Source organism: Callospermophilus lateralis, chromosome 5, assembly GCF_048772815.1.
Source record: "Callospermophilus lateralis isolate mCalLat2 chromosome 5, mCalLat2.hap1, whole genome shotgun sequence".
Taxonomy (NCBI): Eukaryota; Metazoa; Chordata; class Mammalia; order Rodentia; family Sciuridae; genus Callospermophilus; species Callospermophilus lateralis.
In genome coordinates, this window is record NC_135309.1 from 46,315,708 (window position 1) to 46,334,090 (window position 18,383).

Consider the following 18,383-nt stretch of genomic DNA (forward strand, 5'->3'; position numbering starts at 1 on the left):
CTAACTGTTGGGAGAAAAGGGAGAATAAAAGAAAAAGAAAGGAAGGAAGAAAGATTGACAGCCTGCATAGATTGCTTATTTGTTTGGTTGTTCCTTAAGTGTTTCAAAACTCTTTTAGAATAAAAGTTGTAAGTCAAAGGGGCATACACCAGACAGATTCAGAAACTTGCCTATGAAACTAAATTATGTTTTCCCATTTGCCTACTTTCCCAGTGACATATCAGCATGACCCTGCTCTCCTGCCTCTGCCCAGACCACACCTCCTCTTTGAACAAACTGCTTGAATCAAACTCCACCCTCACTCTCATTAGGCAAGTGGAAAAAGAGCTTTCAGATGAAGAATGATGCAATACAAGTCGATTTGGAACCAGTCCACCACTGGTCTTATCACTGGAGAAGTTTTACTAGATAGAAAACCTTATCTTAGAATGCTGTTTTTCCTTTAGTTCTTGTCTCTTCAACAGAGAAGAATCCAAGTCCCCATCACAGTAAATAAATTGAGTTTCCTTTATACTTTTTCCCCTTTCCCAATTTACTGCTTTCCCCCCCCCCCACAGGAGCTTGCTAAGCTCATAGTCAAACTTTGTGTCTAAAATAAAGAGGCCTGCAAAAGAAGCTCATGTAATCCCACTCCTTAAATATCACTAAGACATCTGAGATATTGTTTAGATTGTGGACTCTTACTTTGATATGCCAGCATAGGTAGATGGACAGGCAAGCACATCAGATGTCACTGTTTGGCAGCTGATAAAAGTCAGTGGTGCTATAATACTAAGCACAGAGCCACTAGATTAGCCCGTGAGGGAAGGAGATGCCTTTTCCTTCCCTTCTATAGTGGGTTAAACCCAGCTGGCAACTTCTGGAACCACGGGTAAGTCCCTTCTTTATTCATGCTACAGTTAGGAGTTTTGCTTTTGTTTTTTGTCCAAATAGGAGGGATGGGTCCAAAGACAATCTGCAGTTAAAAAGTCTGAAAGTCCCAATATTGAATCTTTGTTTTATAAAGATTTAAAGAGAAAGTAACCTATTCATTCCATGGAAACTGGAAGGCATTTATACAAAGGTCAGAGAGAAAGATGGTTGTGTGTCATTATTTTTAAAGCATCATTTTTCCTTGAAACATTTGATCTGACTGCAATTGTGATGATGTCCTATGGTCTCAAAAATCCTTCCCCTATCTTTCATGCAGTCTCTGCTCTATTGAAAATATTTTTAATAGTTAATATTTTGAAAATATTTTTAGTATGTTTAAAATAGGAAACTATTTTATTTATAAAATCTTTGAATTGACTCAACAATACTTGGAATAAAAGAATACTGTCTTGTAATCAAATCTCTGATAGAATTGGATTGTTGAAGAGTAACTACAAATATAAAAAAAAAGACTTTTGGAGTTATCTGTATAAGTATTTGCATAAAAGTTTATTGAAACATAGATAAAATGAGACTCTTGAAAGATCATATTTTAACTGAGCTTTAAAAAATATCAGAAATTATGTAGGTCCATCCCCAAAATGTACAAGATAGTTGACATTCTTGAAACCATATGTAAAAAAGAGAGAGAGAGAGAGAGAGAGAGAGAGAGAGAGAGAGAGAGAGAGAGAGAATGTATGTAAAGATATTCTGAAAATAAGTGTAAAGAAAAATAGGAAACTCTTTTGGGAAAATATGTACTGGCTATTTGTTAAAGAGTTTATTCCTTGTTACTTGAAGTGAGTTACTTGAATGAGTCCAAATAATTTGTCTACCCAGAAAAGAAATTAGGAAATAAAGTCTAGATTCACTTCTGCAATGGAGTGAATAAACCCGTAACTACAGAACTACTTGCCTTAAAATAGAAACCTTTTATTTGAGGAGATTGACTTAAAGCCCTCCCTCTGGATGTTTTCCCCCAACAATTTAAAGGCCTAATGTAGTTGATTTCTATAATGTTCTCTGGTTGAAGGCATTTGTGTTCATAAACTTTAAATTAAGGAATATAAATCTTTTAAGTGTCCTCTTTCAAGAGACTCTTTTGCTTGACTATTTAGTTGTATTTTAAGCTTTCCTAAAAATTCCAGTTTTAATTTAACTCTAAGCTACATATACAACCTTAGAATGAAGTTGGTTTGATCTGGAAAAAATGCTAATACTGATATTTTCTTCCAGTTTTAACTCAAATAATTATAAGACTTTGTTTCAATGATGATAAACAATTTGGTTGATTTTTTTGGTTAAAAGTTTGATTTATCATTATCTTAGTATTGTTTCATACTATGTGAAACAAACCAAACTTACTTGAATTAAATTATCTGATATTTTGAATAAAAATAGGGTCAATGTTACAATAATATATATGGCTAATCTTTGTGTATTATGTCTATTTATAATCTTGCTTAGATTTTTCATAGTAATGAAAAAAATCAGCAGCAAATATAATCCTTCAAGGTTTTGCTGTTGTTTTGTTTTGCTTTTTTTTTTTTTTTTTTTTTTTTTGGTGCTGGGATTGAACCCAGGACCTTGTGCATGCTAGGCATTAGCTCTTACCACTGAGCCTCATCCCCAGCCCTAACTGCTATTAATCAAGTTTACTTTTAATGGCAAATAAATAAAAAGATGAGGATCTACTACTGTAGGAAGGCAGGAAGGCTACTGCAGAGCCAAGTAAGGGAAATAGTATCATCTTTTCCAAGGACAGACTAACTTCTTAAGTGCTTTCCATCTCTACTTCCTATTTGCTATTTTAAAAGAATAAGTCAGAGACGCTAAAACCTTTCCAAAATTAGTCTAAAAGACATCATAAACAAGTAATAAAAGGTAAAACTCTAAGAGAACATCAAGTCCAATAACTAGAAAGTATAATCTATAAATAACAGAAAAAAATTTACTAGTGGCTTTGGAATGTAGTCTGTAACTTATATACAGAGACAAGCATACACAAAGGCAATCCTTAATTGCCATCTAGTTTAGCCAACTTGGAATTAAGGGGAAAGAAAGAGACAGTGAACTGCAAGACTAAAAAAAAATCCACTTGAAGTTGATAAAAAATGAGTTGTAGATGTTCACCCTACTTTGTAAAATTGAGAAAGGGCAAAAGAAAAAAGAATAAATATTAAAGTCATGTTCTTCATAAATGAAGCATATTGCTTCCCTTGTTTTACCAAGATGTTGTTCATCAGAGACCATCAGGATATTAATTAATCGGTATATCACAAGGACAATTAATTTGTTTAGATGAGCAATGGGAAGACTTCATACTGAACAGAGGCTGACCTTATATATTTAGCTGCTATTATTTATCTTTTTACTTATTTACTTTTTTGTGAAACTAGGGATTGAACCCAGGGCCTTGAACATACCAGTCAAGTCTTCTTCCACTGAGCTACGTTCTCAGCCCTAACTGCTATTAATTTTAAATCATAAAATCTCTATGGTTAATAAATCTTCAGCATCTGGGTAAAAGTTAATTATGAGATTATACACTTATCACACTGAGCATCATCAAAGAATTTCTTTTTAAAAATAACCTCTTGGAGGGGCTGAGGCTGTAGTTCAGTGGTAGAGTGCTTACTTCACACTGTGAGGCACTGGGTTCGATCCTCAGCCCCACATAAAAATAAATAAAGATATTGTGTCCATCTACAACTAAAAAATATTTTTAGAAAATAACCTCTTGGAGGGCTGGGGATGTGGTTCAAGCGGTAGCGCGCTCGCCTGGCATGTGTGCGGCCCGGGTTCGATCCTCAGCACCACATACAAACAAAGATGTTGTGTCTGCTGAAAACTAAAAAAAAAAATAAATATTAAAAATTCTCTCTCTCTCTCTCTCTCTTAAAAAAAAAAAAGAAAAAGAAAATAACCTCTCGGAAAAGACAATTTTATGCTTTTACATTTTGAAGCCCCTATATAGGCTGTTACCTGGGGTCAACAAACACTAATGAATCATTTTTACCTGTTCTCAGGGGGAAAGTCATGTGTGCAAAGATACAAATAAAAGAAGGGAAAGTCCAGAAGCCAGAAAATCCTACAACCTTAAAAGAAAAAAAAATCAAATAAACAATATTGTTTAAATAAAAATTACAACTTAATTATTTTTTTCCTTTTGAAGGAACAATATTCATCAAGAGAAGCCCACTTCACCAAAGCCAGAAGCACATTATTCCCAAGATCCCAGCAAGGAGGGGCAGACCAAGGCTGCTTCTGATTTCTTAAGACCTTCCCTAATTCCAGACTTGCAGCCCCACATTCAGGACCCCGCCTTTCCAGGAACAAATCATTGTAGTAATCACTTGCCTTCATCTTCCATCTGCCAGCTAAGCATGTTTAACTACGAACGTCCAAAACACTTCATCCAGTCCCAAAACCCATGTGGCTCCAGACTGCAGCCTCCTGGACCGGAAACATCCAGCTTCTCTAGCCAGACCAAACAGTCTTCCATTATGATCCAGCCCCGCCAGTGCACAGAGCAAAGGTTTTCTGCCACCTCCACAGTGAGCTCTCACATCACCATGTCCTCCTCAGCTTTCCCTGCTTCCCAGCCGCTTGCTGGCTCCAACCCAGGCCAAAGGGTTACAGGCACCTATAACCAGTCCCCGGCCAGCTTCCTCAGCTCCATATTACCATCACAGCCTGATTACAGTACCAGTAAAACCCCTTCCACTGTGGAATCCAAGTAAGTGATTTTTATATATATATACTGTATGTACAGTGAACCTGTATCTGAGGTGCTTGGGGGGAGGCGGATGGATTGCAATTCATTCTGTACTATGTAAAAATGCAATGTGACCTTACAGTCTCATCCCATAATCCTCCTAGAACACATTGAACCAGAGTACTGGCAACAAGAAGTCAATCTGATCCTTTCTCCAGTGTCCAGGCTGAGCTGAACTCAAATTACCTATTACCCCATACTATGACTTACCTATTATTTTCCATCTTCAAAAAAAAAAAAAAAAAAAAGAACAAGATTTCTAACATACCCAAGAACAGTGAACTTTTTGTTAAGGTCTAAGCTAAGTCTCTCTTGCTGTAAATTTAATTCCTCTGGTCTGGGCTCAACTGAGATGAAGAACACCTGTCTACTCTTCTTCAGATAGGATTTCCTCTCACATAAGCAAAGGCTATTAAGTTTCTTTTCAGCCTTAGGCTTTTCTTCCTATCCATTTCCCCCTCTAATCCTGAATATCTATTTGGCTCAAAGAATTTTAAATTAACAATTTTTTCAAAAATCTGGGATTCAGACACTCACGTGTATGAATTTTGTTTACCATGAGCAAAAGGAAGGCTTGTTATAGGTGAAGACCTAGGACTTTAAGGCTTCCTTTGGAAATTAAAACCATAACTTGTTTAAATTCGTTGGGTGATCTAAATCCAGGGAAAAATAGGGAAAAATACCTGCAGCCTTAGGCAAGCATGTACTATTTCCACAGCCTAAGACTGTCCTAGGAGAACCTGATATGAAGAAGGAAGTGGTGGTTGGGCTTTTTTTAAAACATGAACTGAATACTTCATGCTTATGCATACTTAGGGCTATCAGTTTTCCTATTTCTTGGCTAGCTAGGACGTCAGAGAATTCAATCAGAGGCATCTCAAAAATTGGTGGAATATGTCTTGTTGTAGGCATATTGACACATTCCCTAAAACTCTTGCTAATTTCTATCAGTCTTCTCTAAAGGCTAATTTTTCTGGAAAGTCTAGTATTGGTGACAACATTGGAAACCTAATTGAACTGAGTACACACATTCAACCTGCAAATAAACCTTTTCCATATTTCAAAAAATAATCAGAGAAGCCAAAATCACATGTGATAATCATACGGATATTAGGCTAAAACATTTGAAATGGCTGATAGTCAACTGTTTTTGAGCTATAAAAATGACATTCTCATAGACCTGACCTAATTTTTTAAAAAATTGTTTTAATTGTTGAAGAACCTTTATTTTATTTATATGTGGTGCTGAGAATTGAACCCAGTGCCTCACACATGCTAGACAAGGGCTCTACCACTGAGCCACAACCCCAGCCCTTGACCTAATATTTTTGAAGGATGCCTTTAAGAATTAAGAGCTCCTTGCTCTCTTCCTCCCCAAATTCCATCATTCCCATATCATACATCGTAGATTTTTCTTGGTTACATTTACCCAGATAATCATTTTCATCTATGTTTAAATCTAAAATAATCTTTCCTGACTATAATGTTTCTCTTAGTCAAGTCTTTCAATTCCATTCCAAATTCCTGCCCAGGAAAGAAAGTTATAAAACAAATATTCACAGAGGTTCAATCATGTACCCAGCTCTGTGCACAGACCTAAGAAGAGAGGAAGAAAGACAAAAATAGAGAGAATAAGAAAGAAAGCCTAGGAGGTCTCCAAACCAAAGATCAAAGATCCAGCTTTAGCTGTTCCATTTTCAGCAACCAGAGACACCTCTTTTAATCTTCCCATAGCTACATGATACCCGTTCTGTGTTCAGCTGTACAGGGTGGAAAGCCCTGGCCCTTTGAACATTAGTGCACAACTCCCTCATTGTTATGATGGGCTCAAGTTTGCTCTGTCTTCGAAGATAATCCCTTGAATTCTGACCTAAAGAAGTTTGAAAGCTTTATTTAGCTTTTCATTGGTAGGAAGCCTGTAAGCAAACATTTCATTCAGTTAATCAAATCACACACAATAGAAATTGAGAGGAATTTCTAAGTATTCCTTCTTTAAAAAATGTGCTTTGTAATATTCAACAAGTACCATTCTTGCTCAATGATTCAGTTTTCTGATCTGTAACAAAATTAAGGGCTGGGCTAATTGGTGATAGAAAATCAGACTCATAAAGCTATGTACAAATAAAATATTAGTTTATAAATAGGAACAGGTATCAACTGTTAACACTCAAGCCATCTATGCTGGAAATTATGGGAATATTCAGTGAATAAAGTATCTGAGGTTTCAGAGACATCAGTGATTCTCAGGCTTGCTTTTGTTAATCCTCCAGGATTTCTAAGAGGTATCATGATAGTCTGAAAATTAGAATTACCTAATTCTAATTTGCTTTAACAAATGTGTGATTTTTATGAAGATGGCAGGCTGGTATTAAAAAAAAACACATAATAGGCTAAATTTTCAGACAGCTGGAGTAAATTGAGATCTATATGACGAAAGGAATTGTGCAATTTTGGCCCAGGAATTCAATCTGGAGGGGCAAAAAAACAAAAAGTTCACTGTTTATTTAAACACTTGGTTTGGCTATTAACTGAACAAATCAGACTTTAGTTAAGGATTAATATAGTCAAAATAAGAAAACTGAAATGGAAGGAGGGAAAATGTACATCAACAACTCCAACACATAATATCTTGAGTACAACGAAAAACATTCACTCAGTTGACAATATCTCCTATGCCTGTACTTAGTGAATATAAAATGATACAATGATACAATGATAAGTAATAAGACAACTTTTTTTCTTCTTCAATCTGTTTACAATCTAGTGATTCCTAATCAAGATTCTAAAGACAGCTTAAGTGAAGTCTGGCTCCACTGGGAGCCCAGAAGTTTTTTTAATGATCCTTGCGAATATTTGGACTAGAACATGTCAGAGAACAGACCAAGGTTATCACATTTGTATAACTAGGCAACATTCATTATGATCATGGCAAAATACTCATTAGGGCAGTGGCCAGTTTTCCCATGAAGGAATATTTGTGGGCTAGTCCATATTATTCTGCATGAAATATCCCAATTTCCCATATATTTTGTGTTTTTAATAACACTGGTAGTTCTTTGTGGTACTCTCACCATATCTGTAGATGACTTACAAAATGAAGTTGATTCTATTTTTTTAAATTTTGAAATTTTCTTCTTTTTCCTTTATAAGCTATCAACAATCTTCGGTTGGTCAACCTGTAAATGCTAAGCCATCCCAAACTGCAAATGCTAAGCCCACACCAAGGACTCCTGACCATGAAATACAGGGATCTAAAGAAGCTTTGATTCAAGATTTGGAGAGGAAGCTGAAATGCAAGGACACCCTTCTTCATAATGGAAATCAAGTAAAGATGTCTATTTTGTACAAAAGACCAATAAAACTATAAAAATCTAATTTCAATAAGAAAGTTATTTCTGTCTCACAGATCTTTGTTCATATAAGCAACAAGGAATAGGGTTATCTAAAAAGAAGGAATATTTGTGGGCTAGTTCATATTATTTTGCACGAAATCACTGATTGGTTTTCAATAGTAAAAGAATAAATCTAATGAAAAACCAATCTGAATGATTTAATGAAAATTTTGTTTTAAGCATCACCCTCATAAAATGTCTGATGGCCAAATAATGAATAGAAAATGTTGTCAACCCAACTTCTTCATGTTCTTTGTTATATAATATTGATGGATAAATACATCAAGCTATAATTTTTATGTAGCACTTACAGTGTACATTGGTATTATCACTGATCTTTGAAACAGTGCTATCTCCTTTTAATCCAAGTACATTTAGCATATCAGTTGCACTGGTATCAATCAGAAGTGTGTACAATCAAATGATCAGTGTTTCATTTAATAAAAATGTATTTTTGAATGTGAAGTTATACAATACTATATTTTAAAAAGGAGGGACTAGAATATGCAAAATAAGGAGGAAAGGAAAGATTTCCCCCTTACTTTGGAGGGCCTTATCTAAGGGTGATTATGCCTGTCTTTCTTAGGAGCAAATAAAATCCTAAAGGAATCTTTATTAGACATGACAGAAATAGTACAAAGATGGAAAAATAATGTTTTGAATGGCTTAAAACATAGAATCTATAATTCAATGGACAGAACCATGCTTCTTTGAAGTTCTGACTTACAGTAGTAGTTTTAAGGTAAATCTGTTTGAATACCTTGTAGTAAATCTGATGCTCATCTTCTACTGACTTTTTTAAAGCGACTAACATATGAGGAGAAGATGGCTCGCAGATTGCTGGGACCACAGAATGCAGCTGCTGTATTTCAAGCTCAGAATAATGATGCACAGGATTCACCACAGGTAAATTAAAATAACCTTTATCTGAGTGAAACTTTTTTTCTTTCTTTCTTTGTTTTGTTTTTTAGATAGGTTCATGCTATGTTGCTCAGGCTGCCTCAAATTCCTGTGACTACAAACACAGATCACGACACCCAGCTTAAAGCACTTTTATTCTGTGCAATTTTTAAATGTCTGCTTTTCTAAATGCTTATAAACAGCACTGCAAATAAAAGCCAATCACTTCCATTCTCCATTAGAATATACAAAGGCCATCATGGATGGTGAGTGGGTATAGGTGCCGGTGTGAAATTTTACCACATTTTCTGTAGTCCTAATGTCTGCAGATGAGCTGACATAAAATCAAAACACCAGGCTGATGATATTACTTTTTATCTGGACATTTAGGGGTCAGTTAGACCTAGGAATCTTTCTACAGGGACAGAGACTTTGTGTTGTAAATCTTTAACAGGACAAAAGTTAAAGCTCAAAGTAATTAAAACCTTTTCTCATAAATGTCAATCACCTCAATGTTTTAAATTATACTCCTAGTATTAATGAAATGTTCAATTCCTTTTGTCATGTTCCTGTATTTAAAATAAAACAAAACAAAAAACTCTTACCAGTAATGACTCTCAGATTAACAAAAGAATCCTTTGTAGGAAGAGGTTAATTTTACAGAGGGCATAAAACGAATATCCCATAGGATTGTGTCTGACCGATCTGTTTTTAATGATTAACTTAACCTAAAGGAAAATATACAGTTGAAGAAGCAGCTAGGCAAGTGCTCTACCACTGGGCTACATCCTCAGTCCTTTTTGTTATTTTTATTTTGAGAGGGGGGGTCTCCCTAAGTTGCCCAGGCTGGCCTCAAACTTGGTGATCGTTCTGCCTCAGCATCCTGGGTCACTGGGATTACAGGCTTGTGCCCCAAGATCCACGTATCTTCCTTTTATAATTAGCACTACTGCCCTACAGAAAAGTCCACAAGAAACTGGGACCCATGGGAAGGAAATGGGAAACTCAAGAATTCCAAGCTTCCAAATATAGAAAATTGAAAATCAGGTTTTGGTTTCTGTTAAATACAATTAGACTTATGAAAAAGGATGAGCACGATCGAATAAAGCAAAAACTAAACATTGAAGATAGAACTTATATTTCATTTTGGTGACTGCAGTTTGTTCATTCATTAACTCAGCACATTTACATGGAACACCTATTAGATATTCGGCTCCAAACTTGGTGCAGGAAATTACAGCAAGAATAAGACACAAACCTATCTGTATAGTAGAAATTACTCAAAGCAACATTATGTTGATGACAGTTTATCTTATAAATGTACAGTATATCATTTCAAGGGTGAGAATCTATTATTTTCTCATTCATTCATTCTTAAAACCTTTAAAATGAAGCCAATAGTACTAGAAAAAAATAACAGCATAAATATCATACAGAATCAGAAAACTCTTATTTCAAATACTGTACCTAAAAAATAACAAAATGTCATCAAATTATGGTACAACAGAAATACTTCATCTCTGAATACAATATGTTCAAACCAGAGCCAAAACAATTTGAATAATTTTTAACCAAAAAAAATTATTGGATTTTTTTGATCACTGAAATGAATAGTTGTTTTGACATTTTAAAGAACCTTAAGCCTAGCCAAAAATTGTTAGAGTTGAAAGACTTGTTTAAAAATGACAAGACAGGGGCTGGGGTTGTGGCTCAGTGGTAGGGCACTTGCCTAGTACTTGAGAGACACTGGGTTTGATCTTCAGTACTACATAAAAATAAATTTTAAAAATAAAGTCACTGTGTCCATTTACAACTAATATATATATATATATATATATATATATATAAAGACAAGACACATTAACTAAAGAGATTCATCTCAAAATATATTTTTTATATTGAAATTTTCTGTGTTCTCATATGGGTTATTTCAGGAATTTGGACAGGGACTGTATATTCCACTGCTTTTTATCTCCCACTGTTCCAAGAACAGTAAAATACACAAAAGTGTCCCTAAATAATTAATTAATTATATTATAATTTCCATCAATTTCTGACTTTTTTCTCAAACAGAAATAATTTTCTGATACTTGGATATAAATCCTAAAAGGTATTTGCTTAAAATAAATATATCTTTATTAACAGGAAGTTATCCGTGCTGGTTTTCAAAGCTTTCTTTTACAGTTTTACACCTATCTCCAATGGCAACCCATAGGACTTTGTGACACGAGCTATAAAGAGAAGTATTTTCCAGTCTAATGTGTGTTTACTGATGTTGGTGCCACTTTTGAGCAGCAGGCATAAGACCCTGTATCTACTGCCAACAAAAGTGACTTCATGTCTATTCCTGTTTTACTCAAGGACAATCTGTCCCATGTGCTCCCATTTCAAACACATCAGGGGGATCACATCACCCTTTGTCACAAAATAGTTATGTTAAAAAATGAACCTTCATCAATCTCAAGTGTAGCTAATTTTTATAAATAATACCTGTTAAATAGTCCTATTTATCGTAGGCATTTCTTGCTAGAGTAAGAGGTTTGTAGTCTATTTAAAATGTTTAAAAATTGAATATGTAAAACTAACCATGACTGTACAAATACAGCCAAATGGACAAGTTCTTTTCAACTACAACTGCTTAATTCTGCTTCATGTTAAGCTAATACCTGTGTGTTAACATTCTCACTATGTTTTGATTTCAAGCATCACAATCCAGAACATGCACGACTACAGGTTCCTACATCACAAGTAAGGTAAAAAAATAAAAAATAAAAAAAGTTCAACATTTTTGATGTTTTGCTACCTAGAATATTTTTAGCTTAAAAATGTAATATTTACAAAACCCTCAAGTTTACTACTTTACGTTTTAAAACACAATGTGAATTTTCTCATGTCAGAGATGATGAGCCAAAATTTTATATTAATAGTAATTAAATTTTATATTAATACTAAGTAGAATTAATTAATTAATATTTATCAGATTTATATTGAGGAAGGTTTTTTTTAATGTTTTGGTAATATAGGCCAAGATTATGTTTTCTTGTTAAACAACTTTCTCATGACAATGAGAAATTGTCCAAATTCTAATAAATCTTTGCAGATGATAAGAATAATCTATGGAGTACTCATGGATCAGCTTCTTCATTAATTCAAGGCAATCATTTCCTGCAAAAATTTACCAAATGTTTGAATTGCTACCATTTCTAATAGTTCAGCCCATTGTTACTATACTAACAGATCAAACAGTAGGTTCTGGGCTTTCACACTTCATGACCAAACTGTACTTGTATGACAACATTTATGCATTGTTATTATTAAAATGCTTTTGTAGAAGTAGATCATCCTCAAGAGGAGATGTAAATGATCAGGATGCAATCCAGGAGAAATTTTACCCACCACGTTTCATTCAAGTGCCAGAAAACATGTCAATTGAAGAAGGAAGATTCTGCAGAATGGACTTCAAAGTAAGAGAAGAGTTCAATATTCTGGGGGGAAATTGACCATGAGATACCAAATTTTGGAAATTCTATTCTCTTCCTACTGCAAAGCTTGGTACACAGCTTGAAAAGTAGTGTATGCTGCACTATAGAAATTAGAAGGCAGGGGCCTCATATGACCCAGCTATAGCACTGTTTGGTATTTATCCTAAAGAATTAAACTCATCATACTATAGGAATACACGCATACCCAAGTAACACAATTCACAATAGCCAAACTCTGGAACCAGCCTAGGTGTTCATAACTGAATGAATGGATAAAGAAAATGTGGCATATATACACAATGGAATTTTATTCAGCCATAAAGAAGAACAAAATTATGTCATTTTCAGGAAAACAAATGGAACTTAAGAATATTATGTTAAGTGAAATGAGCCAATCTCAGAAAAAGTCAAAGGTTGTACTTTTTCTCTCATATATAAAAATGAGAGAGAAGAAAAGCAGGTGAGGGAGACAGAGTTCTCATGAAAATAGAAGCGAAACAGTAGAGTAGAGGAAGGGGACCAGGGAGAGGGAGGAGCAGGAGGTAAAAGGGAAGTACAGGGGAATGAAATTGTATGCATATATGAATATGTAACAACAAATCCCACTAATATGTATAATTATAATGCACCAATAAATATTTTTTAGAAAGACAAAAATTCCAAAAAAGGAAAGGGAAAGACCGGAAAAGTAGTACATATAAATAAATAAGAACACAAATTCTGGAGCTGAACTGATGTGAGTTTGAATCCTGACTCTGACTCTGCCTCTTTTCAGCTGTGTAAACTTAGACAAGTCACTTAACTGCTGTCTTAGCTATTTCATTGCTGTGACCAAAAGACGTGACAAGAACAATGAGAGAAGGAAAAGTTTATTTGGCACTCATGGTTTCAGAGGTCTCAGTCCCTAAACAGTCAACTCCATTGCAGTGGGCCCAAGGTGATCACGCAGAACATCTAGGCAGAAGGATGTGACAAGGAAAGCAGCTCTGGTCATGACAGGAAGGAGAGGGAAGGTGAGGGGAGAGGGAGAGAGAAGAGGGGGGAGATTCTCTCATTAGGGGCAAAATATATACCAAAGGTACATTCCTCAGTGTCCTCCAGGCACACCCAACCTCCCTACAGTTACCACCCAGTTAATCCATTCAAGTGAATTATGCACTGATATAGGTCAAAGCTTTTGTAACCCAATCATTTCCCTTTGAATTTTTTAATTTTTTTAATTTGTTCTTTTTAGATACACATGACAATAGAGTGTATTTTAACACATTATACATACATGAACTATAACCTCCCATTCCTGTCACTTTGAACTTTCTTGCATTGTCTCAGATGTGAGTTTTGGGTAGCATATCTCCTATCCAAACCATAACAACTACTCTGTGCTTTTGTCTCCTCTTCTGTAAAATGGGAATGACAAAGACACATACCTTATAAACTTATGATGATTAATTGAGTAAATAGGTATACTCTATATAAACCAAAGGTCTCATAACAGTAGGAGTTCTAAAGTATGATGCAGCTCTAATTCTCCTCCATCAAAAAATTTAAGCCACCCTGCTTTCTATTGGACTAGAAGAGGTGTTTATTTTTTTTAGGCTAGAACAGCTCTTTAGAAAAGACTACATTTTTATTATTCTCATTTTGGAAATCTTATTCTTAGAAAATGCTTTTTTTCAGATTTCTTATCAGTTAAATTTAGTGTTAAGGCTTATCCAAAAATATTTAACAAACTCCCCATTAACAAACTGTAGCTGAAGTTACTCATTCAGTCAACAATTAGATAAGTGCCTCCGGGACTTCCTTTGCAGTCACATTCAGCCAGAAAAGCCATATGACTTCCATATTCCTTAAGGAGACCAACGTAACATAAATTAATGTTGTCAACACATTAATTAAGATCGTAAAGAGCTTGAGGTTGTATATGAAAGTTAGATGGGACTTGAGCTAGTCTGAAAATAATATATTAACTTCATGGGTTTTAATTCCACTCTTTCATTTTTTTAAATTACAAATAACTTTTCAAACTCTTGCTTTGCATTTTTTATCACAAACCCACTCAGATACTGAAATTGTCAAAAATTACTAAGTGGACAAGTGGGTTCTCATGATGCCATACTTTTAAAATTCTGCCACGCCCTGCGTTTTTGTTTCTAGGTGAGTGGCCTGCCGGCTCCTGATGTGTCATGGTATCTAAATGGAAGACCAGTTCAGTCGGATGAGTTGCACAAAATGATAGTATCTGAGAAGGGTTTCCATTCACTCATCTTTGAAGTGGTCAGAGCTTCAGATGCAGGGGCTTATGCATGTGTTGCCAGGAACAGAGCAGGGGAAGCCACCTTCACTGTGCAGCTGGATGTCCTTGGTAAGACTGAAAAGATCCTTCAAATCCAGCAGTACAGAAAAAGTATTAAAAAAAGAAAAGAAAACCCCAGAGGATTTCATGCTCCAGGTTGATGTCTACCCAGCCTAGAAGAATGCCAATTTTTACCTACAACAACAACAACAACAATTTTTAAAATGATATTTTGAGGGAAAGTCAGTGAAATTAGAATGACAGATCTACCATCAAAGCTTTTCTAGAAAAGAAATCATAAAATTTTAGACAGACTAAATTTGAACTTATGGGGGTTCAAAGTAAAAACTTTATATTATTTATCTGGTCTATAGTCTAAAATGACCACCCTGACTCATGTTATTACAGAATTGTCATAAACTATCGTAATTTTAAATGAGTTAATGGCAATATTTATTTATCCTGGAGATTGAACCCAAGGATGCTTTACCACTGAACTATATATCTTTAAAATTTTTATTTTTAAAAAATAAAACTTTAAAATTTTTAATTTTTATTTTGAGACTAAGTTGCTGAGGCTGACCTTGACCTTGGCGGTCCCCCTGCCACAGCCTCTCAAGTTACTGGGATTATAGATGGGTATCATCATACCTGGCTAAATGGTAACTTTTCTAGGAAATCAGTCTCTAATTATAACAAAAATATATTCACTTGTTTTAGTAAACAGGCTTGACAAAACTTATGCCTCAAATTTCTTTGTGGTAGAAGGTTCTCAAAAAAACTCATGTTCTGTTTTACAATGTAAGTACTTTAAACATACCACATTTAAAATGGTTTAAACTATGGTATTATCATATAGGGGATATTTTGCCCTAATTCACTGTTCATTATATAGAAAACTTGATCAGGTTAAAAGACGGACATTTTGAGTTTGTATTATGTCAAAATTAATTAAAAATCTTTAAGATTTTTCTATGATAGTCTGAAAAGGCCTAAAAATCTAAGAGAAAAATCTAGTGACCTAGGAATAAAACATAAACACATAATTCAAGTGACTAAACTTTGGGCAAGTCTATTTGTGCTGATGGCTTCAGAAATTCTGTATTAGAGCTCAAAGAGACCATGGCTGGCATCTGTCCAGTCTCCTCATTTCTCCTTCAGAAAAGCCAGAATTACAGTACTCTACCATCACTTTTTCTTTCACTCATGTGCTTCCCAAAGTCATAATATTTGTCTATTTTTTGTCTATTTTTTTAAATTATAGTTTTAAATGAACAGAATGCCTTTATTTGTTTATTTTTATATGGTGCTGAGGATGGAACCCAGTGCCTCACACATGCTGGGCAAGTGCTCTGCCACTGAGCTACATGCCCCCAAAAGAGAAGATGAACCCAAGTCTGGAACTCTTACCAAAACTCATGCTACGTCCCTATAGATCAATGACTTAAATTCTTTGAATAAAACATAATTATAAATTCAATGAATCATTATATTACAATTAAAGAATTCAACATCATGAATAGTAATGTATGTTGTAGCATTTTAACTAAAACTAAAAAAGTTTCTAATTTTGTTGCTGCTTTTAAAAACTTTAATGTCAACATACACAAGTTTGATTTATATCATTTTATAATATTCCAAACACTTGATTTTTTTTTTATTAATGTGTAGCAAAAGAACATAAAAGAGCACCAATATTTATCTACAAACCACAGAGCAAAAAAGTTTTTGAGGGAGAATCTGTGAAACTAGAATGCCAGATCTCAGCTATACCTCCACCAAAGCTTTTCTGGAAAAGGAATAATGAAATGGTACAATTCAACACTGACCGAATAAGGTAGGATAAGTATTTCTAGATTTGCCTAGAGTTGATTTGGATGAATAAAGTTATATTTTAACATACATTATAAATGGCATGCAATTATAGACTCAATTTTTCTAATTTTTTAAAATGCATATAGAAATATAATAAAAATTCATTAAGTCAGAGTCCACTAATCTGAAATTTTAAATAGCCTAGGATTTACCTTTGTACTAACAATGAAGAAAGATGGCTGAAGGAAATATATAACAAGATGAATGGGGATGGGTTTTTTTTGTGGTGCAGGGTATTGAATCCAGAGCTTTCTACTTAGTAGGTGAGCACTAAGCTACACCCACAGGTGACATGTTTAATTCAAGAAAACCAATAGCTGTTTGGCAATGATCAGATACAGCCTTGGAATTTTCGACTGTTTTTCTTCTTATTAGTCTGACTTGGTAAGTCAGAGACATCCTTAAACTTTCACCAAAAAAAAAAAAAAAATTGATTCCTATATTTGTTTGTTGTTCATTTAGCTTATATCATGACAATGCTGGGAGAGTGACTTTACTGATAAAAGATGTAAACAAGAAAGATGCTGGGTGGTATACCGTGTCTGCAGTGAATGAAGCTGGGGTGACCACATGTAACACGAGATTAGATGTTACAGGTAAGTCGCACTATCAACCCCAGTGCTAGAAAGAATCTAACCAGGAAGATTTAATAAGAAACACCAATCTCAGTATAGTATAAATCCTAAGGGACTTTCCCCATAATCATTTTTTTCCTTGAAAGTCTGATTATGAATACCAAGTGTAATTGACTTACTTGTTTAGAATAGGTTTTCTGAATTAACTTTTATTTGATCTATTTCAGCCCGTCCAAACCAAACACTTCCAGCTCCTAAACAGCTGCGTGTTCGACCAACTTTCAGCAAATATTTAGCACTCAATGGGAAAGGTTTGGATGTGAAACAAGCTTTTAACCCAGAAGGAGAGTTTCAGCGTCTGGCAGCTCAATCTGGACTCTATGAAAGTGACGAACTTTAATAATTTTACCAACATTGGAAAATACCACTACACTATTAGTAATGCATTTAATTACATTTTTGAAATAAACCCATAGCTGTTTTAACAGATTATGGCTTTAACTAGGTAATATAATTAATATACATTCATAATATTATTTATCCTTTGATTCTTGCACATTCTATCTACTTCTCTGATTTGCGAAGCCAATGGTAAAGTCTGGCTATATGGATTTGTACTGTAGAAGACAATCTTAAAATGTGGAAACTTAACATTTAAGTCATATACAGTTAACATTTACAGGTTATGAATTAATAACTTTTAAACACATCGACTGTTTGCATTAAGGTTTACTGCTAGTGCTTTCTACATAGACTTACCTGTTTTCTCTTGTAGGAATACTAACATGACAATAGATTATCTGAGTGTTCCATAGTTTTATGTCAAAAAAGAATAAACTTCAAATAGTTAAAACAGACTGTCTCCTCTTCATCAAAGTATAGACCTTCATAATAAAAATCAGCAAAAACTACAAATAATCAGTTCCAAAAGGGCACCAGTACTATTTCCTAGAACAGTGTGAAATTCACGGCTCCTAAAAGTGAACTGGACTTTCCATGGCTTATGTTTCAAAGGAACCACAGAAATTTAAATCATGACTGAATTTCTCCTAGATTTGTAATTTTGTGTTCACAGAATAGGTCTCTAATCCTCTGAGATTTTTGCATACACAGAGTTCAGTGGGATAAAAGTTTCTGAAGATCATCTGCCTAATTCTTACATTTAATGTAAATTTG

At 34.5% G+C, this 18,383-nt stretch overlaps 1 protein-coding gene across 1 annotated transcript; it reads left to right on the forward strand.

Moving 5' to 3' along the window:
* Positions 1 to 765: 765 nt before the first annotated feature.
* Positions 766 to 18,062, forward strand: Myot (myotilin). The gene is made up of 10 exons (XM_076856648.1): positions 766 to 871; positions 4,088 to 4,651; positions 7,841 to 8,015; positions 8,887 to 8,988; positions 11,686 to 11,735; positions 12,314 to 12,446; positions 14,619 to 14,826; positions 16,429 to 16,594; positions 17,095 to 17,228; positions 17,435 to 18,062. The coding sequence occupies exons 2-10, from the start codon at positions 4,299 to 4,301 to the stop codon at positions 17,605 to 17,607; spliced, it is 1,494 nt and encodes a 497-aa protein (XP_076712763.1). The 5' UTR covers positions 766 to 871; positions 4,088 to 4,298; the 3' UTR covers positions 17,608 to 18,062.
* The last annotated feature ends 321 nt before the right edge of the window (positions 18,063 to 18,383 follow it).